The 27,824-nt window shown below is 44.2% G+C and overlaps 1 protein-coding gene across 1 annotated transcript in view; it reads right to left on the reverse strand.

The window, feature by feature from the left end:
* macrod2 (mono-ADP ribosylhydrolase 2) overlaps positions 1-27,824 on the reverse strand; it is a 1,271,393-nt gene that overhangs the window by 1,037,455 nt on the left and 206,114 nt on the right. Inside the window, exon 5 of the mRNA XM_055638840.1 lies at positions 4,641-4,670. Coding sequence (XP_055494815.1) covers positions 4,641-4,670 — 30 coding nt within the window. The remainder of the gene's footprint in view (positions 1-4,640; positions 4,671-27,824) is intronic.

Genomic DNA, 27,824 nt, shown 5'->3' on the forward strand with positions numbered 1-27,824 from the left:
CTGATTAAAAATAGTCTGAGGGTCTAGCTCAAGACCACTGTTTGTAATTGGTCACCGGATGGTTCAGTTGTCTGACAACAGCTGGGAAGAAACTTCAAGGACTTGGGAAAGAAAAAGGTTTACGGTAGCCCAGTATTTGACAAGGTGATACTATTCCTAATGTTGATGTTGAGGCATCAAGGAGAGGCAAATATACCAGGTCCCCTACAGAGGGTGGAGTAAGAGAGAGATGGGGTTGTAAGGTCACTCTGATGGACTTAGATGTAAGGAGCTGAGAGAAGGTTCCGTGTTGTACTTCCGGTGGTGCTGGTGCCAGCAGCCTCCACCTACAGCCCGGTATCTTTATGTTTTTTTGTTTATTTAGTTATGTAAAAGTGTGTTTTTTTGTGTTTTTTTGGTGTTTTTATGTGGGGAAGAGGGCACGGTGCGGGGGATACCGTCCTTCAGCCGCTTCCTGGTGAGGACGCGACTATTATTCGAGTCGCGTCCTCGCCCCCCCCCCCCTTCCCCCCACAGCGGCCTACCTACCTGGATTGGCGCGGCCTTTCCTGCCGGGATCGACCGGAGCTCCAGCAGCGGCGGGACAGCGCTGGAACATGGCGGGGCTGGCGATGTCTTACCGGGGGTCGCCGTCTGGAGCCCGCAGTGCTGGACCTGCTGCACCGACATCCTGGAGCTGCGGTTTGCAGAGCTCCCAACGCGGGCGGCGCTGATGGACAGCGCGGGGTCCTGTGACTCTGCCCGGCTCGGCCTGTGGACTCAGGAGCTGCGGACTCCGGCAGCGGGAGGCGGCTGATCGGGAGGTCCGGGCCGCTGAGGAGGAGGATGCTCACCGTCGGGGTTCGGCGTCGGTGTTCCACCAGCCCGGCGTGAGGGCCTGAACATCGGGCCACCCGGGGCGGCGACTGCGGGTGCTCGGAAGGCCCCGACCACGGATGAACACGGAGGGGAGGCTGGCTGGACTATGGTGCCGTCCTCACCTTGGTGCCATTTATGTTATGTTGTGTCGTGGACTTTCTGTGTTTGTGCTTTTTTTTAATTCAATTTCAATTTTATTTTTAATATGTTTTATTATTTATTTATTATTTATTTATTTTTTTGTGATTTTTTTTTTTTTTTATGGTACTGCCTGTAAGGGAAATTCATTTCGTTGTCTCAAATTGAGACAATGACAATAAATTTGAATACAATACAATACAATACAATACAATACAAGGTTCACATGGACCACAACCACATGAATTGTTGAATGGAATAACCCATTTCTGGAGGGATTGAAAGAGCAGATGTCATGAGCTTGTTTCCCGTTGAGTTGGATCACCCATTTCTGCGCTGCCTATTCTCAAAAAAATAATTCCCTTGAACCCACTCTTGCATTCAATGTGATGTGTGACCCATCTTTCATTTACAGTGCATTTAGAAAGTATTCAGACCCCTTCACTTTTTCCACATTTTGTTACGTTACGGCCTTATTTTACAATGGATTAAATCCCTTTTTTTTTTAATCATCAATCTATACACAATACCCCAGAATGAAGAAGCAAAAACAGGTGTTTAGACATTTTTTGCAAAGTAATTAAAAGGAAATAACAGAAAGTGGCGCACACTGTCCGGTCCATCACGGTGTTTAAGAAGGAACTGCAGATGCTGGAAAATCGAAGGAAGGCAAAAGTGCTGGAGAAACTCAGCGGGACGAAACGTTGCCTATTTCCTTCGCTCCATAGATGCTGCTGCACCCGCTGAGTTTCTCCAGCACTTTTGTCGACCTCCGGCCCATCACAGGTTCTGACCTCCCCACCATCGAGGGATTTACCACAGTCGCTGCCTCAAAAAGCCAGCCATCATCATCACCACTCCCACACCACCCTGGCCAAACACTCATTTCATCGCTGCCATCGGGAAAAAGGTACAGGAGCCTGAAAACTGTAACATCCAGCTTCTTCCCTACAGCCATCAGACTGTTAAACACTACAACCTCCAAATAAGCGCTGAACTACAGAGACTATTATTTTTATTATTACATTATTACTGTGTTTTTCATGTGTATGTATGCGTGTATATATATACACACACTGGACTTTTTTCCCTCATTTATTATATTGTTTACAGTGTGCTATGTTCACATATTCTGCTGTGCTCTGCAAGTAAGAATGGGTTCTATCTGGGGCATTATTCTACCTGGCACACATGACAATAAATGATTCTTGAATCTAATCATCCCTCAGCCTCCTAAACTCCAAAAAAAAGGCCCAGCCAATCCAACCTCTCCCCATAATCCAAGCCCACAAACCCAGGTCACATCCAGGTGAATATTTGCTACTCCCTTTCCAACTTAATGATAGCTTTCCCATGGCTCGGTGCTTAGTTTAGAGATACAGCACGGAAACAGGCCCTTCGGCCCACCTAGTCTGCTCTGACCAGCGATCCCCGCACAGTAACACCATCCTACACACACTAGGGACAATTTACACATACGCCTATCTAATTTACCTACATACCTCTACGTCTTTGGAGTGTGGGAGGAAACCGAAGATCTCAGAGAAAACCCAGGTTGTCACCGGGAGAACGTACAATAGGTGCAGGAGTAGGCCATTCGGCCCTTCAAGCCAGCACCGCCATTCAATGTGATCATGGCTGATCATCCACAATCAGTAACCCGTTCCTGCCTTCTCCCCATATCCCCTGACTCCGCTATATTTAAGAGCCCTATCTAGCTCTCTCTTGAAAGTAGCCAGAGAATCCCGGCCTCCACCGCCCTCTGAGGCAGAGAATTCCACAGACTCACAACTCTCTGTGAGAAAAAGTGGTTCCTCATCTCCGTTCTAAATGGCTTACCCCTTATACTTAAACTTTGTGGCCCCTGGTTCTGGACTCCCCCAACATCGGGAACATGTTTCCCGCCTCTAGCATGTCCAAACGCTTAATAATCTCCCAATTTTGTTAGTCCTTGCTGTCTCCTCCCCTTCCTCAGTCCCCCTGCTGTCTCCTCCCATCCCCCAGCCTTCGGGCTCCTCCTCCTTTTTCCTTTCTTGTCCCCGCCCCCGATCAGTCTGAAGAAGGGTTTCGGCCCGAAACGTTGCCTATTTCCTTCGCTCCATAGATGCTGCTGCACCCGCTGAGTTTCTCCAGCTTTTTTGTGTACCTTCAATTCTCCAGCATCTGCAGTTCCTTCTTAAACCCTTAATAATCTTATATGTTTCAATCAGATCCCCCTCTCATCCTTCTAAATTCCAGAGTATACAAGCCCAGCCGCACCATTCTCTCAGCATATGACAGTCCCGCCGTACAAACTCCGCACAGACAGCACCCGGAGCCGGGATCGAACCTGGGACTCCGGCACGGCAAGCAACTCTACCGCTGAACCAATGTGCCGTGCTGAGTGAGTGCTCTCAAATATACATGTGAACAGTCTAAACACGTCTCGGCTCGATGGATCAACCACACATCATCACACCCTCACTTTTTTGCAAATGCAACGAAATGGCGATTTTATTTTACACAAAAATTGTGTTGCATTAATCTTTCCTGTGGCAACCGGCAAGTGGTATGAATATACAAGCCGTGACCACCACAAATTAGTTACAAGTTCTACAGTATATAAATAAAATCTCAAATTATTGTAGAAAGATAATTAGGCCTTAAAGAAATTCAATGCTACATCTGAATTATGAAACGCTAGGTATTAATTGGTGCCATCAATAACTGACAGGCATGAATCGCTGTAAGACTTCAAGAAGAACACAAAAGCATCTCAGATCTCACATTATCAGTATTAATGAGTTATAGTTAGGTTCAAAATAGAAAGGAAACCGAGGTAACATTTGAAGATACTCAAAAAGAAAAATGTGACAATTACCTCATCGTGTGACAATAACTCATGCAGGATAAACGGTTGAAACCCAGCAAATCAGGTCATCATACGCATAATGGAACATTTATAACATCACAATCAGAAAAGGTATGGATAAATAGTATTTCAATGCACAAGGTAGAGTCACAGTCATAGAGTGTTACAGTGAGGAAACAGGCCCTTCAACCCAACTGGCCCACACCGGCCAACAATGTCCCACCTGCCCGCGTTTGGTCCATATCCCTCTAAACCTGTCCCATTCACGTACTTGTCTACCTGTTTCTTAAATGTTGGGATAGTCCCAGCCTCAATTACCTCTTCTGGCAGCTTGTTCCATACACCCACCACCCTCTGTCTGAAAAATGACCCCTCAGATTTCTATTCAATCTTTCCCCCTTCATATTAAACCTATGTCCCCTCGTTCTCCATTCACCTACTCTGGGCAAGTGACTGTGCATCTACCCCATCTATACATCCCATGGTTTTATACATCTCTATAAGATCACCCCTCATCCACCCTTCTTCTTCTTCTTGCGTATGGCGTGCACAGCCTAAAGTTGTAGGACGACTTGTTTTATTTGATCTTATTTGATTGTGCACGCCGGGTTGATTGCATTCGTCGAAACAGGGTGGGCCACGTGAAGGTTGCAATCTCCCACCCGCCTCATCCACCTGCGCTCCAAGGAATAGAGTCCCACTCCCGATAGCTCAGACCCTCTAGTCCTGGCAACATCCCCGTAAAGCTCCTGACAACATCCTCGTAAACCAAGCAAAAGTTACAAATACATACCTCCACCTCCACCAAGCAGGCTCTTGTTTGCTGAAAAACAATGAGATAAAAAAAAGTCAATATCCAAAGATGTTAAATGCAGCTGTCTCTTGAGAAATATCCCAACATGCAAACATCTAACAAGGTGTCGGGAATAGCATTCTCTGGGCCGTTGCTATGCTTGCGGATGCAGCAATCAATTTCGAACTTGTTTCATCAATTCAAAATAAATAAGATTCAAAACTTAATGTACCTGTGTGACCATGAAGGAATTGAAGAGTTTACAGTCTCTGAGGATTTATATGCGATGCAAAGCAAACCTCAGACGTGGACATGTAGGCAGGGATACAATGCTCAATCCCCCCAGGGTTGAAGCACTAGGTAATGGGTTCAAAATGGATTTAAATCCAAACTCCTATCTGGATACCTAGATTTCAAATCCATTCATTAGTCAGTGGGCGAAAATCTATTCTTGTGTGCTTTCAGAAATTGCAGCGAATTGTGGACGCAGCCCAGACCGCCACACAAACCAACCTCCCTTCCATTGCCCCCACTTATACCTCACGCTGCCTCGGCAAGGCCAGCAGCATAATCAAGGACCAGTCGCACCCTGGCCACTCCCTCTCCCATTGGGAAAAAAGGTACAGAAGTGTGAAAACGCACACCTCCAGATTCAGGGTCAGTTTCTTCCCAGCTGTTATCGGGCAACTGAATCATCCTACCACAGCCAGAGAGCAGTGCTGAACTACTATCTATCTCATTGGTGTCCCACGGACTATCCTTGATCGGGCTTGGCTGGCTTTACCATGCACTAAACGTTCTTCTCTTATCATGTATCTATACACCGTGAATAGCTCTACAGTGTCTTTCCGTTGACTGGTTAGCACACAACAAAAGCTTTTCACTGTACCTCGATACACGTGACAATAAATGAAACTGAACTAAATGAGTGACTAATGCCGCAACTTGGTAGCAGGATGACGCACCGTTCTTTCGACAGGAAGGTGTGTGCTGACTTTTCTCCTGAATGATCTGGCCCTGGTTTTAGGATCAAGTCCCAGGCTCATCCACGGGTGTGTGGGATTTCTCAATCCCCTCAATAGGTTCCCTTTTTCAGACACTCCAGTACACATTTGAAGTTGAATGTTATCAATGCCTGACGGGAAATATTATTTACTATGATTATATTCCCGATGTTGGGGGAGTCCAGAACCAGGGGCCACAGTTTAAGAATAAGGGGTAGGCAATTTGGAACCGGAGATGAGGAAACACTTTTTCACCCAGAGAGTTGTGAGTCTGTGGAATTCTCTGCCACAGAAGGCAGTGGAGGTCGATTCTCTGGATGCTATCAAGAGAGAATTAGATAGAGCTCTTAAAGATAGCGGAGTCAAGGGATATGGGGAAAAGGCAGGAACAGCATATTGATTCTGGATGATCACCCATGATCACAGTGAATGACGGCGCTGGCCGAAGGGCCGAATGGCCTACTCCAGCACCTATTGTCTATTGAAAGAAGATAGACACAAAGTGCTGGAGTAACTCAGCGGGACAGACAGCACCTCTGGAGAAAAGGATTGAGTGATTTTTCAGGTGAGACCCTTCTTCAGACTGAGGGTCAGGGGAGAGGGAAACTAGAGATATGGAAGGGCAAGGTATGAAGAGGATGGATCAAAGCAAACGATGATCAAGGAAATGTAGAATGGTTCATTGTTGGCTGAGGAGGAGACAACGAGGCATACAAACAGTAAAATTGATCAAGAGGACAGTGAAACCAGTTAGAGAACTAGGCTGGGGGAGGGACGGAGAGAGAGGGAAAGCAAGCGTTACTTGAAGTTGGAGAAATCAATATTGATATCACTTTATTTAACTTGTGTTCATTTTCAAGGGAGAGCTAGATAGGGCTCTTAAAGATAGCGGAGTCAGGGGATACGGGGAGAAGGCAGGAACGGGGCACTGATTGTAGATGATCAGCCATGATCACATTGAATGGCGGTGCTGGCTCGAAGGGCTGAATGGCCTACTCCTGCACCTATTGTCTATTGTCTTTTGTCTATTGAACAAGAATTCTTCTCTGTTTTCATAAAATTTAGCTTTCATAATGTAAGAGTGTATTTTTATCCTCATCAACAGCACAAGCGCAAGTTTAATACGTAGAATAACTTGGAAGGAATTTTACCCAATTCTGGACAAATGGTAATCTTAATCTTAAATTTCCACCTTTGATATTGTGTAAGAGGGATGGACCACACTGAATCAAGTTTATAACGCCACTGCACAATTTTTGTCATAAGTTCATGTGATAAGAACAGAATTAGGCCATTTGGCCCATCAAGTCTACTCCGCCATTCAATCATGGCTGATCTCTGACTCCATTTTGGTTGACTCTCTTAGATTGATAGTGTCTAGTTATGCACTTCTTCACATGGAAGAATTAATGTCTCCATATTCATTCCATTCTATGAGTATAGAAGTCGGGACGTAATGTTATAAGGTCATAAGTGATAGGAGTAGAATTAGACCATTACAAAAATTAATCACTTTTCATATAATTTATTTATATTTCGGCTTCTAACTTCACTTTGCACATCTCGGAATCTATTATTTTAAACTCCATAATATGTTTGCAGCATTTGCCATAGAAACATAGAAACATAGAAATTAGGTGCAGGAGTAGGCCATTTGGCCCTTCGAGCCTGCACCGCCATTCAATATGATCATGGCGATCATCCAACTCAGTATCCCGTACTTGCCTTCTCTCCATACCCCCTGATCCCCTTAGCCACAAGGGCCACATCTAACTCCCTCTTAAATATAGCCAATGAACTGGCCTCGACTACCCTCTGTGGCAGAGAGTTCCAGAGATTCACCACTCTCTGTGTGAAAACAGTTCTTCTCATCTCGGTTTTCAAAGGATTTCCCCCTTATCCTTAAGCTGTGACCCCTTGTCCTGGACTTCCCCAACATCGGGAACAATCTTCCTGCATCTAGCCTGTCCAACCCCTTAAGAATTTTGTACGTTTCTATAAGATCCCCCCTCAATCTCCTAAATTCTAGAGAGTATAAACCAAGTCTATCCAGTCTTTCTTCATAAGACAGTCCTGACATCCCAGGAATCAGTCTGGTGAACCTTCTCTGTACTCCCTCTATGGCAATAATGTCCTTCCTCAGATTTGGAGACCAAAACTGTACGCAATACTCCAGGTGTGGTCTCACCAAGACCCTGTACAACTGCAGTAGAACTTCTTCACTCCCTGCTCCTATACTCTTCACTTTGCACAAATCTATTTTTGCTATGAAAGCAAAGCACACTTTTTCTTCCTTGGTTCACTCATGAATGTAAGTGGATGTTCAGCCAGTTTACTGATGCCCAAACCTATGTCCAATGATAGATAGGGGGAAAATTCACCTCAAATAAATTGTTAGACTTTTCACATTCAGAATGATGAAGAGAATGAAAGGTGAGGCCTATAATCGGGATGAGATAAACTCAATGACAGGAGTGGCGAAGGTGGCAGTTGAAGGCTGCTGGACGGGCAGTTCTGAAGAAGGTGTGAATAGGAGGAGAAAGCTTTAGTTTCATTTGTTGTCGGAGCAGAATTAGGCCATTCGGCCCATCAAGTCTACTCCGCCATTCATTCAAGGCTGATCTATCTCTCCTTCCTAACCCCATTCTCCTGCCTTCTCCCCACAACCCCTGGCACCCGTACTAATCAGTCAGTGCCCAGTAAAAGACATATTTGCTTTTCTCTCCAGAAAACCAGAGGAAAAGTTTCAAATACTCTACAGGGATTTTGTTTCCTTACACAAGACTCGTTATTCAGAACAGTTCAGAGCTTCACACCAGGCACGGGAACAGAGCCTTCCTTACACGAGACAGCGCTAATTTTGTGACTCATTCAGATCCTTCAGATTTGTGCCCTGTTGATACCAGCCACTTAACTTAATGAACTGAAACACTATAATTTGTTTTCTTGCCTTTTTCTGCACATTTCATATGCTCCTGAAGGAAGGACAAGATAATAATGGAGGAAGATGCCAGTATTATGAATAATAAGGTAAGAGAGAAAGTGAATGCTGATTTATTGGGGGGGGGGATGGTAATGGAATGTGGGTAATGGACCCTGAGAAGATAAATATTGGCAAAGAATGATTTACAACGACAAGGGGGAACATTTATTGTGACGAAGGGTCTGAACAAGGGTCTCGACTAGAAACGTCACCTCAAAGAGTCAACAGGCCCTTCGGCCCAACTTGCCCACACCGGCCAACAATGTCCCAGCTACACTAGCCCCACCTGCCTGCGTTTGGTCCATATCCCTCCAAACCTGTCCTATCCATGCACCTGTCTAACTGTTTCTTAAATGTTGGGATAGTCCCAGCCTCAACTACCCCATCTGGCAGCTTGTTCCATACACCCACCACCCTTTGTGTGAAAAAGTTACCCCCTCAGATTCCAATTAAATATTTTCCCCTTGAACCTATGTCCCCTAGTCCTCTATTCCCCTACTCTGGGCAAGAGATTCCGTGCATCCAACCGATTTAATCCCCTCATGATTTTATGCACCTCTATAAGATCATCCTTCATCCTCCTGCCCTCCAAGGAATAGAGACCCAGCCTACCCAACCTCTCCCTACAGCTCACACCCTCTAGTCCTGGCAACATCCTCGGAAATCTTCTCTGAACCCTTTCAAGCTTGACTATATCTTTCCTACAAACATATGACCTTTTCTCCAGAGATGCTGCCTGACCCGCTCAGTTACAGCATCTCTGGAGAAAAGCATTTTGCATCTATCTTCGGTGTTTTAGTTTAGTTTAGAGATACTGTGCGGAAACAGGCCTTTCAGCCCACCGAGTCCGCACCGACCAGCGATCCCTGCACATTAACACTATCCTGCACACACTGGGGACAATTTACACTTATACCAAGCCCATTTACTTACATACATGTATGTCTTTGGAGTGCTGGTGTAAACCAGCATCTGCAGTTCCTTCTTACAAATTTAAAACTATGTTCGACAGAATGCCCTATCTTGCTGCTGCATAACAGACCCACGTAATACAATACGCATAGCACAATACACATATAAAAAACCCAATACACACAGATAATATATAATAAAGGACTTTAATTTACAGGAACTTTGAAATCCCTGAACACCGAGAAATAGAATAACCTATTCCACAAACAAACTTAACGCTCATAACACTCCAAGGATGAATGAGAACATAAGGGAGCAATTGAGGGAAGGAAAAGAGGTGTACATTGCTTCAGTATAGTGGTTAAGTTACTGGGGGAGTAACCAGATGTCTTGATGCTAAGACATGTTCGAATCCTGCCATGCAAATGGAGAATTTAAATACAAGTCATTGAATACATCGGGATTTTTTAAAAGCCAGTAATAGCATCGGTGGCTTTCAAACCACAGGATTGTCATAAAATCCCATCCGTTTCGTTAATAACCTTCAGGAAATCTGTTGGTCTTATTAGCCTGCCTATATTTGATCCCAGGCCATCAATGTGGTTGGAAAAATATATATATATGCTGGAACTCGAAATAAAATGTTGGCAGACCAGACAATATCAGAACAGGGAAAGTGAGGAAGCTAGCGTGGTGGATTCTTAATTGCCTCCTCATTCAGCACAGGAAGGGGTGGGCTTGTCTATGATTACTCCAAGGACTTTTTAATTAATAACAGCAATATTTGTGTAAAAGAAAATCAAACTCCTCAATTTTTGTGTTTTATACACAGCTGCTCCTCGACCTACGATGGGGTTACGTTCCAATAAACCCACCGTGAATTTAAATACCATCATATCTTTATACGCCGATGATGTACTATTGTACATCACAAAACCACAAATTAGTATACCAAACATATTAAATTTAATTGAGGACTTTGGATCCTTCTCAGGATATAGAATAAACTGGAACAAAAGTGTAATTATGTCGATAAAACCAAAAGACTCAACACACCTCCGGAAATTCCCCTTTAAAATAGCCACAGAAAAATTCAAATATTTGGGAATTGAAATTACTAGAAACTACCATGATATGTTTAAAGCCAATTATAATCCCTTACTTAAGAAACTAAATAATTTGATTAAATTCTGGAAAACACTTCCGATGTCCCTAATAGGCAGAATAAACGCTATAAAAATGATCTTTTTACCACAAATCCTATACCTATTTCAATCAATACCTATATATCTCCCAAAAAAGTTTTTCAAAAAATTGGACTCAGACATTACAAATTTTATATGGGATTATAAATCCCATAGAATACAAAGAGCACACCTTAATAAACGAAAAGAGTTGGGTGGTCTAGCACTCCCTAACTTTATGTATTATAATTGAGCAGTAAATATTAAAAATATGATTCACCTGCTGGACAATTCTGCCCAGCAGGTGGACTGGATTGGGCAGATTCGTGGGTCATTTTCGGCCTCATTTCCGTAACCGGCTTCCATCTCATTTCCGTAACCATATAACCGGCAGCACGGAAACAGGCCATCTCGGCCCTACATGCCGAACAAATTTTTTTCCCCCTTAGTCCCCCTGCCTGCAGCGGAGCAAAACCCTCCATACTAGTCTCATCCAGATGGAAGCCGGTTAAATGATACCAATGAACCTGCTCCACCACTAGGAAAAATAACCACCCCTCTCCGCACCAAAGAAGATACTATGCTTCTCCTCACGGAAACATCCTCGTAAAAATAAAGCTATTTATTAAAAAAATCTTCTCCTCAATTTCAGAATTTAAATTTATTAACACAAACTGTTCCCCCGTAACGTTGATTACACTGCGAGTCGGGTCGGGTCCGGTTACGGAAATGGATGAAACAAAGGCCCACGTTCCGTTCCGTTGCGTACTACACGTCAGCCCATTGCATTTCGCAGGAGTGATCGATCTTGCTCCGCTATAGGATCTTTGTCGTAAACAGCCACATATGCCTTGAGTGGAGAGTTGGTGAGATTGTTTTCCAGACCACTTGTGTCAAGTGGCTCCCTGCTGTGTAGCATCCCAGCCGTTGTTCTATGAGAGCATTTTCACTAACACGGCTGTACTTTCTGCTTGTAAATAGCAACGCGGGTACATTTAGTCAGGGAAGTGCATTGGGTACTTCTAATGGACCTTTGCCGTTAACAGCAAGTCCAAGCCCCCATCACTCACGGATAATGAGGAATAGGTGTATCTTGAGGACAAGAATAATTCTCAACCCACTTTGGTCAACTTGACACTGGTGACAGAAAACATAATAGAATTTATTCTAAGTGAAATACAAAACACCTTGAAACATGAGTAATGATAATTAATAGTCAGCATGGATTTGAAAAGGTTTGCTTGACTAACGTGAGTGAATTTTTGAAGAGATTACAGAGAAAGTAGACGAGTATGTTTAATTCATCAAACGTTTTAAACAGCCTTCAATACATTAACACATGACAGACCAATAGGGTCAGAATACATGATTAGCTTGCTTCAACATTGAAAGGAAGGAGTGGGAAGAATGTGCATATTGTGCCGTGTAAGATCAGTGTTGGGGCACCACTGCTCACAAAATTCATTTATATTTTAGACTCCGAAATCAAGAACATAATTTTTAAATCTGCAGAGGGCACCAGATTTTGGCGGGAGAAGTTGATGGAGAATGGTGGGTGAGGAAGTCAATAGTGGACGACAAGAACACACGGAAAGATTTTAACAAACTTTTATAATTAGATTAGATTAGATTATTACTTTATTAATCCCCTTATTCAGGGGAAATTCAGATGTCCTTGCAGCACACTAATAAAAATACAACATAGCATTCAAGAAGTTTAACATTAAAACATAAAACATCCCCCCCACAGAGGTTCCCACTGTGGGGGAAGGCACAAAGTCCAGTCCCCATGCTCTTGTCCACCCAGAGTCAGGCCTATTGAGGCCTCCACAGTCGCCGTTACGGGGCCCGATGTTCCCGGCCGTTCTCGCCAGGTGATGGTACTCCGGCGTCGGTAGAACCCTCAGCGGCTTGGGGTGCCAGGAACGGCCGCCCTCTTACCGGAGACCGCGGCCTCCAGGCCAACAGACCGCGCTGGACGAAGCTTCACTCACTGGCGATCTCGGCGAAAGATCCCAGGCTCCGAGATGTAAAGTTCAGCGCCACAGCTGACCGCTCCACAGAACCACGGCTCCACGATGTTTTTATCGGCGGTCCCAGCATACTGGAGTTCCAGCGCGGCGACCCAGGCAAGGCATCGCCCGCTCCGCGACAGCGCCCCAGCGCTGCGCCGCCGCCAAAGCCGAGGTTCTGGCCAGGTCCCCTCCGAAAACGTCGCTCCAGGGCCCGCTGGTAGGCCGCGAGGACAGGTCGAAGGTGCTGCTCGGAGGAAGGCAGCCTCACCGACCAGGTAGGGACTTGAAAAGCAGTTTCCCCCTCCCCCCCACCACATAGAAAGATTAGACCCCCCCCGACTACACACTTTAACGCACTAAAAATAATTTTAAAAAAGTGAAGAAAACGGACAGCTGCAGGACAGGCAGCCGTACAGGACAGCGCCATAATTGGCAGATGAGGTGCAGCGCAGGTAAAATGCAAACAAGCACGTTTTGGTAAGAATAATTCGATGGGAAACTTAGGGCGGCGTAGAATTGCTGCCCTCCAGCGGCATAAACCGGGTTTGATCCTGTCCACGAATGTCGTCTGTACGGAGTTTGTACGTTCTCCCTCGTGACCTGCGTGGGTTTTCTCCGGGATCTCCAGTCTCCTCTCTCACTCCAAAGACGTGCAGTTTCGTAGGTTAATTGTAAATTGTCCCTGGTGCGTAAGATAGTGCTCATGAATGGGGTCATTGGTCCGTCCTGACCAGGCTAGCCGAATGGCCTGTTTCCACTCTGTATCGATAAAGTCTCAAGGAAGAACAACATTCACTCATTCATCATCGTTGAAAACATTAGCGACGCAGTGGCGCTGGTTTCCGACGGGAACGGTGACGGACGCACCACACATCTCTGTCCTCCAGTTCCTGCGGACTTCCACCGCTGGAAGTACAGGATTTTGGTGTGTGTGTGCTTTATTAGGAAAAGTGGAGATGCAGCGAGACCTGGGTGTCATGGTACACCAGTCATTGAAAGTAGGCATGCAGGTCCAGCAGGCAGTGAAGAAAGTGAATGGTATGTTAGCTGGAGGTTCTACTGCAGTTGTACAGGGTCTTGGTGAGACCACACCTGGAGTATTGCGTACAGTTTTGGTCTCCTAATCTGAGGAAAGACATTCTTGCCATAGAGGGAGTACGGAGATGGTTCACCAGACTGATTCCTGGGATGGCAGGACTTTCATATGAAGAAATACAGGATAGACTCAGCTTGTACACACTAGAATTTAGAAGATTGAGGGGGGATCTTATAGAAACTTACAAAATTCTTAAGAGGTTGGACAAGCTAGATGCAGGAAGATTATTCCCGATGTTGGGAAAGTCCAGAACTAGGGGGGTCACAGTTTAAGGATAAGAGGGAAGTATTTTAGGACCGAGATGAGAAAATCATTTTTTACACAGAGAGTGGTGAATCTGTGGAATTCTCTGCCACAGAAGGTAGTTGAGGCCAGTTCATTGGCTATATTTAAGAGAGAGTTAGATGTGGCCCTTGTGGCTAAAGGGATCAGGGGGTATGGAGAGAAGGCATGGATGGGATACTGAGTTGGATAATCAGCCATGATCATATTGAATGGCAGTGCAGGCTCGAAGGGCCGAATGGCCTACTCCTGTACCCATTTTCTATGTTTCTATCATCGTCCCTTACAATGCTATGTACGCCAGTGATCGCAACTTCGAATAAGTGTGGATGGCCGTCGGCTCGCTAGGAGCTCATCTGCCTTTGACGGGTCTTGTTTTTGGTCCTGCTGGGTGTCCACAGCCCTCTCCTCACCTGGGGGAAACCAGGTGGGGGAGACGGTTTAATTGCCGACTATCCGACCATGGAGCTGGTAGCACGGGATTACATGGTACCCGTGGCGGGGGGGGGGGGGGACTCCCCCAGACCTGACCTGAATGAACAACATGGAAATTGCAAATGATATGGGATTAGAGTTCGAGGGATCAACCAACACAATATATCCGAGATTGTGCCACTGTTCTGCAAAGTAAACCAAATGCTAGAATTCATTTCTGAATGGATAGAATTGAAAGTTATTCAAATAGCTAAATCTATATGCAGTTGCAATTAAATCACATTTGAAATGCAAGATGCAATTGAGCAGATGCAGTGAATGACAGATGAGGTTGATTACAAAAATGTGAGGGCTTACATTTACAGAAAGGATGAGCAGATTTTTAAAAACTTTTAAAATGATGAAACATTTCATTGGAATGGATACAGAGGCTTGTGAGAAAGAGCTTAATTAAACACCATTAGCATAAGATGTTCATCAGGGAACTCAGCAGAATCTTTCTCAATTAAGAGTGGTGAAAATGCCGAGCTTACTACCAGAGGAGGTGGTTGAAGTGGAAAGGTTGGCTATAATTAAAAGGCTAGGGAAGCATTTCTATCTTATCTGATACGTAATCGTATGCAAATATTGGAAGGGAAATTTAATACAAATAATATATTTCTGTTCCATTGCCAAAGATTCTTCCCAGTTCCCAGTTCTTCCCAGTTCATCTCCCCGCTACCTTCAGGTAGAAGGTACAGGAGCCTGAAGACTGCAACGTCCAGGTTCAGGAATAGCTGCTTCCCCACAGCCATCAGGCTATTAAACTCAACAAACAAACAAAACTCTGAACATTAATAGCCCATTATCTGTTTATTTATTCATCTGTGTATAACCAATAACCATATAACAATTACAGCACGGCACTTTATCGAACAAATTTTTTTTTTCCCCTTAGTCCCACCTGCCTGCACTCATATCTGTTTTATTTATTCGTGTGTGTATATATTTATATAATGGTATATGGACACACTGATCTGTTCTGTATTCATGCCTTCTATATTCTGTTGTGCTGAAGCAAAGCAAGAATTTCATTGTCCTATCTGGGACACATGACAATAAACTCTCTTGGGAATTGAGGTTGACCACCTTATGTTGATGGTAGACAAAAAAAGATGGAGAAACTCAGCGGGTGAGGCAGCATCTATGGAGCGAAGGAATAGGCGACGTTTCGGGTCGAGACCCTTCTTCAGTGCTGGTGTTTAGTTATACACTTCTTCACAAGAAGAAGAATTATCTCCATATCCATTCCATTTCCTGAGTATAGAAGTTAGGGCGTTATGTCATAAGGTCATAAGTGATAGGAGTAGAATTAGGCCATTTGGCCCATCGTGTCTACTCTGCCATTCAATCATGGCTGATCTATCTCTCCCTCCTAACCCCATTTGCCTGCCTTCTTCCCATAACCACTGACATCGGTACTAACCTAAAATCTATCTATCCACTGACTTGGCCTCCACAGCCTTCTGTGGCAACGAATTCCACAGATTCACCACCCTGTTACAGTTGTACAAGATGCTGGTGAGAATGTACTGAGAGTATTGTATTCAGTTTTGGTCACACTGGTATGGGAGAAGGCCACATCGAGAGCAACTCATACAAATGGACAAAATTGGAGGTGTAGGTGATTCTGTCTCACTTCTAAGAAAGTAGCTAACTACTTTTGTAAAACTATCTTCAGGTGCTCTGGTTTCTTCCCACATTCCAAAGGAGGGGGTTCAGGTTAGTGAAGCTCTCTGGATACTTTTTGGAAAAGTTTCTTAAAACACAACCTTCAGACAACCAGAAAGCAGATTATGCTAGACCTGGAACTATGTGATAAAAAAAGGATTAATGAATGAAAGCTCCCAAAAGGCAGCAGCCGTCTTAATTTGATTGAATCTCACAATTAGTTTGAGAGAGGGGAAAAATGAGTTCAAGACTAAACCTCCAAATTTAAATTAGGACGATTATACAGTCATGAAAGTTCAGCTGCCGAAAGTGTTAGATGAGGTTCAGGATCAATTACTTGAGATTTAGTGGCAGACTTTTATGGGAATCCTTCCGAACGTAGAGAATTCCAATGAGAAGGAACGTTTGCAAGGGCAGGATCCACCATTCGAGGAAGTTAAAGGTATCAAGTTGTGCTAATCAGATGTGCTCAAAACTGGGTAGAATGTCAGAAGATTTAGCAGAATAAATATATATATAATATAAAGGACCAAACGGTTAAAAATAGATGACAAATAGTTAGGAATGTAAGAATGAAACTTAATAAAAATGTTAAAATGCTTGTAAAGTAGTAAATTGTAAAGTAGCTATTTTCAAAAATGCCAACATTTCTAAACTTGAAAAGGTAAGAGTTAAGAAAGTGAGCATTATTCTGAAAGAAGGGAATGCGGGAAATTAAAAAAGGTAGATCATGAGATGACAGATGAATTAAGTAGCTATTTTCAAACACTTTGTCTCACAGAGAGTGGTGAGTCTGTGGATTTCGCTACCACAGAGGGCGGTGGAGGCAGATTCTCTGGATGCTTTCAAGAGGTCAGTTCATTGGCTATATTTAAGAGGGAGTTAGATGTGGCCCTTGTGGCTAAAGGGATCAGTGGGTATGGAGAGAAGGCAGGTACAGGATACTGAGCTGGATGATCAGCCATGATCACATTGAATGGCGGTGCTGGCTCGAAGGGCCGAATGGCCTACTCCTGCACCTATTTTCTATGTTTCTATGTTAAAGAGAGAGCTAGATAGGGCTCTTATAAATAGCGGAGTCAGGGGATATGAGGAGAAGGCAGGAGCGGGGCACTGATTGGGGATGATCAGCCATGATTATATTGAATGGCGGTGCTGGCTCGAATGGCCAAATGGCCTACTCCTGCACCTGTTGTCTATTGTCTATTCATGTCTTCATGTAGAAACAAGGAACTGCAGATGCTGGTTTACAATTTTTTTAAAAAGACACAAAGTGCTGGAGTAACTCAGTAGGTCTGGCAGCATCCCCAGAGAACGTGAATAGGTTACTTTTCGGGTTGGGTCCCTTCCTCAGGCTGAAAAAGGGTCCCGACCTGAAACATCACATATCCACATTCTCCGGGGATGATACCTGATACACCAAAGGGCCTGTCCCACTGACGCGACATGTCGCGGGGTGACGCCTGTATGGTCGTGAGTAGTCGCCCAAAGAGTCGTACCTTTTTCTGGTCGCCGCTGGATTTTCAACATGCTGAAAATTTTCGGCAACCTGCTGCGACTATGAAGCCAAGTCGCGTGTGGGACAAGCCCTTTAGTTACTCCAGCACTTTTGTGTCCTTTTATTGCATCAGTCTACTGTAAAGGGAACAAGCAACATTCTGGATGCAGTTGTAAATTAATTGCTCTTTTTGTAGAGGTCTAGAATGCAGATACAAGTAAGTAGGTAAAATAAGCCATGTTTAAGAAGGAACTGCAGATGCTGGAAAATCGAAGGTAGACAAAAATGCTGGAGAAACTCAGCGGGTGAAGCAGCATCTATGGAGCGAAGGAAATAGGCGACGTTTCAGGTCGAAACCCTTCTTCAGATAAAATAATCCATTACTGTTTATTGCTGTGGAGAATTGAATAAAAGAAGTGGATAGGGTATGGGATGTTTGTGAGACCATGTCTGGATTTCTGTGTCCTCTTACAATTAATGCTTGGAGGCAACTGAGGGGAGGTTTGCTCAGCTAATATCTAGAATGTGTGGGTCATCTTATGAGAGGACAGGCTGGGCTTGTACCTGATGGAGTTTATGAGAATGAGATGCGAGTTGAAACAAACGTGGGCGGCACAGTGGTGGAGTTGCTGCGCTGTCTGTGTGGAGTTTGCACGTTTTCTCTGTGACCGCATGTTTTTTCTCGGGGTGCTCCGTTTTCCCACCACACTCCGAGACATACAGGTTTGTAATTTAATTAGCTTTGGTAACTTGTAAAAATGTCCGTATTGTGTAAGATTGAGTTAGTGTAAGGGGCGGGGGCTGGTCGGTGCAGACTAGAAGGGCCGCAGGGCCTGTTTCCACGCTGTATACCTAAAGTCTAAAGTAAGGAAACAAAGGCAATCCTAAGGAATGAATGTGAAGAGGATGTTTCCTGTTTTGGGATAATCTGGAACGAGAAAATCAAACTTTCAAAATGAGATGATGTTCCTTTAAATTAACCTGACGAGCAAGTTTTTGCATTCTTCCTCAAGGGGTGTGGGCGAGGCAGAGATTTTGAGGCAAGGATTGATAGATTTTTGATAAGGAAGTTGGTAAAGGATACTGGGGTCGGCGGCAATGCAGAGCCGAGTTTACAAGGTGATCCACCTTACGGAATGGTGAATAGACTTGAGGAGCAGTGTGATCTACTTGCTGCTCCTGTTCTCATTCCTATGTTTGTATGCAAGACATCAGCACTGATTAAACCCAGGAATCCTATCTGAGACAAACCATCATTAAGGGCGCTAAGAGATAAATAACCATGACATATTAATATAATGCATTCACTTTTAATTATTATTGAACGCAATTACTGTATAATGTTAATTGCCTGTGTCAACATTTTCAAGGCAATAAACTTTCCTAATCTAACACAACATCAATATATAGTATGAGAAAGAAAAACACAAAGTGCTGGAGTAACTCAGTGGGTCAGGCAGCATCTCTGGAGAATATGGATAGGTGATGTTTCACAAAATGCTGGAGTAACTCAGTGGGTCAGGCAGCATCTGTGGAGAACATGGATAGGTGACGTTTCACAGAGTGCTGGAGTAACTCAGCGGGTCAGGCAGCATCTCTGGAGAACATGGATAGGTGACGTTTCAGGTCAGGGCCCTTCCTTCAGAATCAACCCAAACCGAAACGTCACCTATCCCTGGCCTCCAGAGGTGCTGCCTGGCCCACTGAGTTCCTCCAGCACTTTGTGTTTTACCCAAGATTCCAGCATCTGCAGTTCCATGTGACATCAATATACAACATGTCAAACAGTGTCCAGTTGTGACAATGGGTCTAATGCTTCCTGTTAATAACAGCAAACATTTATAAGATGACCTTGGTAATAGAAACATAGAAAATAGGTGCAGGATGAGGCCATTTGGCCCTTCATTGTAGTCATGGCTGATCGTCCACAATCCATAACCCATGCCTGCCTCCTCCCCATATCAAAACATCTATTCCTGGTCTATCCCATAATTACAATAAGACCTTTCTATTTTGCAATGTTGGCACATTTAATGTCATCATGATTTCACTTATGAATAACATTTTATCCCTGATCTTAAACCATGTACGTATGATTGAATGAATAAGTTTACTGGCCAAGTATTCACATACAAAGAATTTGCTTTGGTGCACTGCCCGCAAGTGACAACGTGTAATACATTGACAGTTAGGAATGACACATAAAACGTTAATACCTTTTTATATGTATATGCTTTTATATGTAATTTATGTGTTTTTGTACGTAATTGATTGTGCCTTTGTATACAATTTATTCTGTGTATTTTCTTGTCTTTTATCTGCTGTTCGAGTCTGTAATAAAATAAAGTAGTAGTATACACTGTTTCAATACATCTAACCCTATATCAGTAAATATGGCCTTCTGAATAATGAACTCACATGCGTAGGATAATGGGAAAAATGTTGGGGGCTCCAAATTGTATAGTTGAAGTTAAATTAAGCAAGTTTGTATTTTGTTGGTTCACATGCTTGATCAATGGTGTTTTATCATCAATGTCTTATTATTATTAATTAATTCGTAACTGTCACTGTATGTCATGTTGTTACTTGTGGGTGGAGCACCAAAGCAAATTCCTTGTATGTGAATACTTGGCCAATAGACTTACTTGTATAGCTGCTCACTGTTAGACAAGTTATTTTACAATGTTCAAACACGTTTAGTTGGTGAAAGACAATTCAAACGACAGCGTTGATAGCATTTATGGTGGTTTCCGTATGTTCAATTTATGCCATTGTAGGAATGAGAGAATCCATTCACCTCATGAACCTGTTTCACCTTTCAGATTGGTCAGGGCTGGGCTGTATCGTAACCTCGTGCATTAAGTTGGCCCCATTATCCTTAATGTCCGTAACTAAAAGCATTCCATTAATTTCACCTGTGGCAATGTGAGATCATTTTGCCGATACCTCTTGTCATGAATGCCTCCACTATCTGGGCACGGGTATAAGCTCTACCCAAAGCGGAATAAATGCAATCCAAATTCAATGGAGAAAAAGAAAAATGACGTTTAATTATGATACTTGTAAAGTGTATGAGATGGTTATTCTCCTCCACCCTCTAATCAACAAGTACTTATTAAAGGACATTGTAGATCGGACTATGAACTCACTTCATCGCCCTTGTCAGACTCTGTGTTTATGTAAAAATAGAATCTCACGCAGGAAGATAATGGCTCATTTCTTCCTTCGTCAGTAAATTAATTACAAAAAGCGCACGCCCATTATATAAGTGACCAATAATTGTTTTTATATATGTAAACAATAACAGCAGAAGGAAACATTAAAGGTTAAGGAACACAAAAGGACAAAATTGATGATATGAATGCAGCCATCAAGTTGCAGTGACATTCAAAGCTGTTTAAAGGACCAAACTGGCTTTCCTTAAGTTAATACATACATCAAATGAGTTATTACGATCAGTACAATATTATTTACTGAAGGCTTACCTAAGGGTTCCTGAATCATCTCCACATTTCACTTTGCCTTTCCCCTCTCTCTCCTTCTCCCTCTCCCTCTCTCTCTCTCCCCTGCCCGAGGCTGTCCCTAAAAACGACTGGTCAACAATTCTGTTCTTTGGCCCGGTGCCAACTTTTGTCTGGTAATTGCTCTTGTTAAGTGCCTTGAGACGTGTCACTACATTAAAAGTACTATTTAAAAGGAAGCTGTTATTGTACACATATCTACACTGGTGTAAACGGACAAAGGATTAGTTTTCTTATCTACTGGTGCCGTGGCCGAAACAATTTCAAGTTAAAAATATGTTTCTCCCTCATAAACCGCAGTTCAAAAAGCGCCTAAGAAATTAATTTAACTAAAGGAAAAGTTTTGCTGTTAAATCTGTCCACCACTTATGCGAAAAACGTAGACTAGCTGTTCTAATGCAAAGGGTCATGTGGGTTGGCACAAGGGAAATCAACATACAACAGGCATTCAATCTTTGAATATTCAAGTATTCCACGCAATATTCTCCGCTCATGACTGGAAAGAGCAAGTTCTTTAAAGGGTACAACTATGGTGAAAAAAAAACAATAGCCATCAGTCACTGACTAAAGATAGACACAAAGTGCTGGAGTAACTCAGCGGGTCAGGCAGCATCTCTGGAGGATAAGGATGGCGGTCATTTCGGGAAGGGTCCTGACCCACTGAGCTACTCCAGTGTAGTTCCTTGTCTCTACATTTAGTTACAGACTAAATACTTCTCATGTGAGAGAATATGAAACGAAGCAAGGCGCACGCTCGAAAAAAAGACGCAAAGTGCTGGAGTAACTCAGCAGATCAGGCATCATCCTTGGGGACACATGGATAGGTGGGGATTTTGGGTCAGGAACCTTCCAGCTGAGTTACTCCGGCACTTTGTTACCTGCTGAGTTACTCCAGCACTTTGTGTCTTTTTTTTTTTTGTAATCCAGTACCTACAGTTCCTTGTATCTACAAGGTATACCCATACCTCGTTCTCAGCTGAAGTGACAAAACTGCAAAGTTGGGGAAGATTTAGGAATACGGAGTAAGCCATTTAGAACGGAGACGAGGAAACACTTTTTCTCGTCAGAGAGTGTGGAATTCTCTGCCTCAGAGGGCGGTGGAGGCCGGTTCTCTGGATGCTTTCAAGAGAGAGCTAGAAAGGACTCTTAATGATAGCGGAGTCAGGGGAGAAGGCAGGAACGGGGTACTGATTGGGGATGATCAGCCATGATCACATTGAATGGCGGTGCTGGCTCGAAGGGCCGAATGGCCTACTCCTGCACCTATTGTCTATTGACTATTGACACGCAATGTTCCTCACAGCTGAAGAAGGAACGTATGATTTTCCTCAATCTTTTTCACTCCAGCAACAATTGGTGCAAAGCACTACTTTAATCTGCTGATCTTCAAAGCTAACATTTTAATTCTGGCGTTCAATTGCAAACTGCACCAACAAAAATCATCACACAGTAATCACGAGACTAAAATTTCATTTTCTTCAGAAAAAGGTTTTGGCAACTTTGGAGAAAAGTCATTCAGCAGGGGAGAAGGGCCTCCGCAAGATAAACCAAACCAGCCAACTGGAATTCCAATTTTTAACATTTGGAAGCTTGTCCCCTTAAACTGGCCTGGAGCAAACAGCACTGAGAGGTTTGACCTCTGCCGAGTTACATCAATAATGAGGGGGTTTTAAGCCCAGGGTCAGTGTTATTTCTCTGGCATTACCTTTCACTACTACTTATCCATGCTGGATGACTCAATTGCTTCCATGTCTTGTTCAGTCAATCACCGATGACCAAAGTTCTTTCTAAAAAAAATTCTTCGCAACAGTGTTTGATCAACAATATTTCAGCCTGAGTGACCCTCGCTTTCCGAACGTGGCCAGAGTGACTGCGGTTCCAGCTGGTATCGTCCAGGCGTGCGTTTGTGGCAAAATTAACAATCCGAACATGGGAAATAGTTGTGGTGTTTCAACTCGATATCACCGAAGGTGGACGGAAGAGCAAGCGCGAAATGGCGGGAAATGTGAAGAAAGGAGGATGGGCGTACTGCCACAACCTGGGCGGAGGGTATGTCAAAGAGATTGGCATTGGGCGGCAGGGTGGTGCAGCTGGTAGAGTAACTGCCTCACTGCACCAGAGACCCAAGTTCGATCCTGTCTAGGGGTGCTGTCTGCACAGAATTCGCACGTTCTCCCTGTGACCACGTGGATTTCCTCCGGGTGCTCCGGTTTCCTCCCGGGGTCACAAAGACGTGCAGGTCTTGCAGGTTAATTGGCCTCCGGAAATTGTTCCCAAGTGTACGGGGAGTAGACACAGAAGGGGGATGTCATGGAACTGGTGTGAACAGGTGATTGGACTCGGTGAGCTGAAGGGCCTGTTTTTATACTGTATTACGTTTAAAGACACTTCTTTAAAGACACATGTCTGAGAGGCGAGAGCAGGGTTGTATCAGTGAAGGAGAAGCCAGAGAGAGGGAAGGACACAGCCATGGAGAGGCCAAAGCACGAGGCAGTGTGTGGGGCACCAGGATACGGTACAATGTAGGAGCAAGAAGGAACCAGCTTCAGCAGTAACACTGTGTGGGAAGGAACTGCATGTGCTGGTTTGCACTGAAGATAGACACAAATTGCTGGAGTAATTCAGTGGCTCGGGCAGCGTCTCTGGGGGAAAGGAATAGGTGACGTTTCGGGTCGAGGCCCTTCCTCAGTCTGCCAGCTCCCTGTTTTCCAGGTCCCTGTTCCCTCATCTTTACTGTGGACTTCCGGCCACTCTGCATCTCCCTCCCCCACCAGGAAGGTCTTAAAGGCCTCCGTTTCTTCCACGACAAGGACAGAACCAGGCAACTTCCCTCTACGTACAATGTCCTCTGACTAGCGGAGACTGTCCTCGCGTTCCAACACCTCCCACCCCAGTCTGACGAAGGGTCTCGACCCGAAACGTCACCTATTCCTTTTCTCCAGAGATGCTGCCTGTCCCGCTGAGTGGCTCCAGCATGTTGTGTCTATCACCAGCAGTAACACTGTCGGTAGCTTGCGGCCTTTGGATGAACTGTGCCTTTCTGAGAGGGATCAGAGTTACACGTTTACGGGCAAAGCGAGAGAGTTGCACCCAGGATAATACGACATGAAAGAAGATCCCACCTTGCATCTGAGATGCAAGAAGCAATGGAATATAGAAATAGATCTTCATTTTGGTGACAAAAATATCTACAAACATTTCACAGCAAAATGTGTCATAAAGATACGAGGGAGAATGAAGAAAAATTGCTCGGTAGTGGAAGGAAAAAATCTAACCAAATAGCCCTGTCCCACTGTACGAGTTCCTTCAAGAGCTCTCCCGAGTGGTAGCACGTAGAATGAACGTAGCGGGTACATCGGAGCTCGGGGACGTCTCTTAGCGGCTCGTAACGCTAACGGCAGGTACTCGGGAAACGCGGTAAGCTCGTGAAGACTCGTGAAGATTTTTCAATATGTTGGAAAATGTCCACAAGAGCCCCGAGTACCGACGAGCGGCCATTACCGTAAATCTCCGCGTTCGAATCAGGGCAAACACGGGGAGAACTCTTTGAATGAACTCGTACAGTGGGTCAGGGTTTTAAGGTTATCTCAAGAATTGAGGCTTGAGCAGTGGAAAAATGCTGTCTCTTATTTTTTTAAATCAAAAGTTAACAAAAATTGTTTAGCCTATGTGTTCCACAAAATCGGTATAAATTCAACAATTAATCACTGGGGCTCTTAATTGGCAAAAGTAAGGACTCGTCCATTCCTTCGTTAGACAATTGATATATCATATCAAAGGAATTAAGTTGATTTTTTTTTTTTGAAAAGCGTAAGTCTTCAGTTTTGTTCGATCCTGAAGGGTTTTGGCACAAAAGAGCTCTATGAACATTTGTCTTAATAATTGAATGAGAAACTGCTTATTGGAAGGGTATGGCTCCAGGCATCGCTCCCTTCCCAAGGGAAATGTGCAGACCAGACTTCACATTCAACATGCTGCCATTCATGGCTTTGGTTTAGATCACCAGATTGCTCTCCCCTTTAAATGAGGACTGACAAAATCTCACATAAGCTGCCTTTTACATGCCCTTGCAGCTTTTCACACCGTGCTATTAATCTAATTATCTGCGTTTTTAACTATTCTGAAATACATTCCATTTTAGTCTATTGAGACGCTGATATAGAGAAAGTTGAAAGCATGTGATATGCTTTTGTGCAGGCAGAAAGCGCAAATAAAAGAACTGGTAATGTCTAGATCCCTGTATTTTACTAAATAACGTCCACAGAAATTGACCACGCATCTCACTGCGCAGAACCTTCGATTCCGATGCATATTTCTCATTTTTAGTTTAGTTTAGGTTTGTTGCCAGCTTGATCCACAATAGTCTGTGTATTGAAAATGATCCTGCGTTGCTGTAATTTGGTTAAATTTCCTTTACTTTTCAGTCTGAAAAAGAGTCTCGACTCAACGCATCACCCATTCCTTCTCTCCAGAGATGCTGCCAGTCCCGCTGAGTTACTCCAGCATTTTGGTCTCTATCTTCCTTTACTTTTAGTTTAATTTATAGTCAAGTGTACCAAGGCAGAGTGAAGAAAGCATTTTTGTCGCGTGCTATCTGGTCAGCGAAAAGACACACCCTCAGAATTAAAGGACGTTCCTTTGGGAAGGGGATGAGGTGGAATTTCTTCAGTCAGAGGGTGGTGAATCTGTGGAATTCACTGCCACAGAAGGCTGTGGAGGTCAACTCATTGGATATTTGTACGGCAGAGATAGATAGATTCTTGATTAGTACGTGTGTCAGGGGTTTTGGGGAGAAGGAAGGAGAATGGGGTTAAGAGGGAGAGATAGATCAGCCATGATTGAATGGTGGAGTAGACTTGATGGGCCGAATGGACTAATTCTGTTTCTATCATTTATGAACTTATGAACAATACATGATTAATCCATGTGTAGGAAAGATGCTGGTTTAAATCACTACATGACTAATCAAGCCATCCACAGTACACAGATATAACATGAAGGGGATAAGGTTTAGTGCAAGATAGAGTCCAGGAAAGTCTGATTGAAGGAAGTACTGAGGTCTCCAATGAGGTAGATGGGAGGTCAGGACTGTTCTCTAGTTGGTGATAGAATGGTTCATTTGCCTGATACAGCTGAAAAGAAACTGTCCTTGACTCTGGAGGTTTGCATTTTCACACTTCTGTACACCTTTTTTTAGAAACTAAATATTAAAAAGCATTAAAATGCTGATGGCGGAAACCTCAATAAAAGAGTTTCAGAGTGCTGAACCAAATGGTCACCAGAGAAGGGTCCCGAGCTGAAACGTCACCTATGCATGTACTCCAGAGATTCTGCCTGACCTGCTGAGATACTCCAGCACTTTGTGTATGTTTTTTACACATCAGTCATTTTTATTATGTGGCGTTCTCAAGTAAAGGGAGGTGACTGACTACTGTGCAATGCAGGGGAGCTCCTAAACTATTTACAGATATTAAAATGTAGGGCAAACATACCTGGGTTTGCGCACACCTGTGTGCGAGGGAGAGCAAGCAAGTGAGGGCGAGGGACATTGAGATTTACCAGCCCCATTAGCCTCGACAATGAGAAAAGTACGAAGGTGAACGTACTGAAGGGTCCCGTCCCTAAAGATCACCTGTCCATTCACCGACACGGATGATGCCCGACCCGCTGGGTTTCTCCGGCACTTTGTGGTCTTGCTTCTTGGATTCCTGGTCCTCCAGAAATATTCCAAATGGAATATTTGAGCATGTTGAGCATGTTGTGCTCAATGAAACCAGAGAGCTAACAAGGGAGCAAGAGTATTGGTCTGCTGCAATATTTAGGTAAGTAAGTAAGTGAGTAAGTAGGTAAGTAAGTTTATTGGCCAAGTATTCACAACAACAACCGCATCGTCAAATTTGCTGACGACACTACTGTGGTCGGACTTATTTCAAAGGGAGACGAGGCAGCCTACAGAGAGGAAGTCCTGAAGTTGACAACCTGGTGCTCAGAAAACAATCTGGCTCTGAACACCAGGAAAACAAAAGAGCTCATTGTCGACTTCAGGAGGCACAGCACCGACTTAGCCCCCCTACACATCAACGGCGAGTGTGTGGAGAGGGTCAACACCTTCCGGTTTCTCGGCGTCCATATCGCTGCTGATATCTCCTGGACGGACAACACGACAGCGGTCATCAAGAAGGCTCAGCAGCGGCTGCACTTCCTGAGGGTCCTCAGGAAGCACAACCTGGACTCTAACCTGCTGCTGACCTTCTACCGCTCGTCCATCGAGAGCCTGCTGACATACTGCATTACAGCATGGTATGGCAGCTGCACCATGGCAGACAGGGAGAGGCTTCAGAGGGTAACCAGGACAGCGCAGAGGATCATTGGCTGCCCTCTCCCCTCCCTGATGGACATCTACACCTCCCGCTGCCTTAGCAGGGCAAAGAAGATCATCAAAGACAGCTCCCATCCTGCGTTTGGACTGTTCGACCTGCTGCCCTCTGGAAGGCACTATAGGTGCATCAAATCCAGGACAAACAGACTCAGGAATAGTTGCTTT

Source organism: Leucoraja erinacea, chromosome 8, assembly GCF_028641065.1.
Source record: "Leucoraja erinacea ecotype New England chromosome 8, Leri_hhj_1, whole genome shotgun sequence".
In the NCBI taxonomy this organism is placed as follows: Eukaryota; Metazoa; Chordata; class Chondrichthyes; order Rajiformes; family Rajidae; genus Leucoraja; species Leucoraja erinaceus.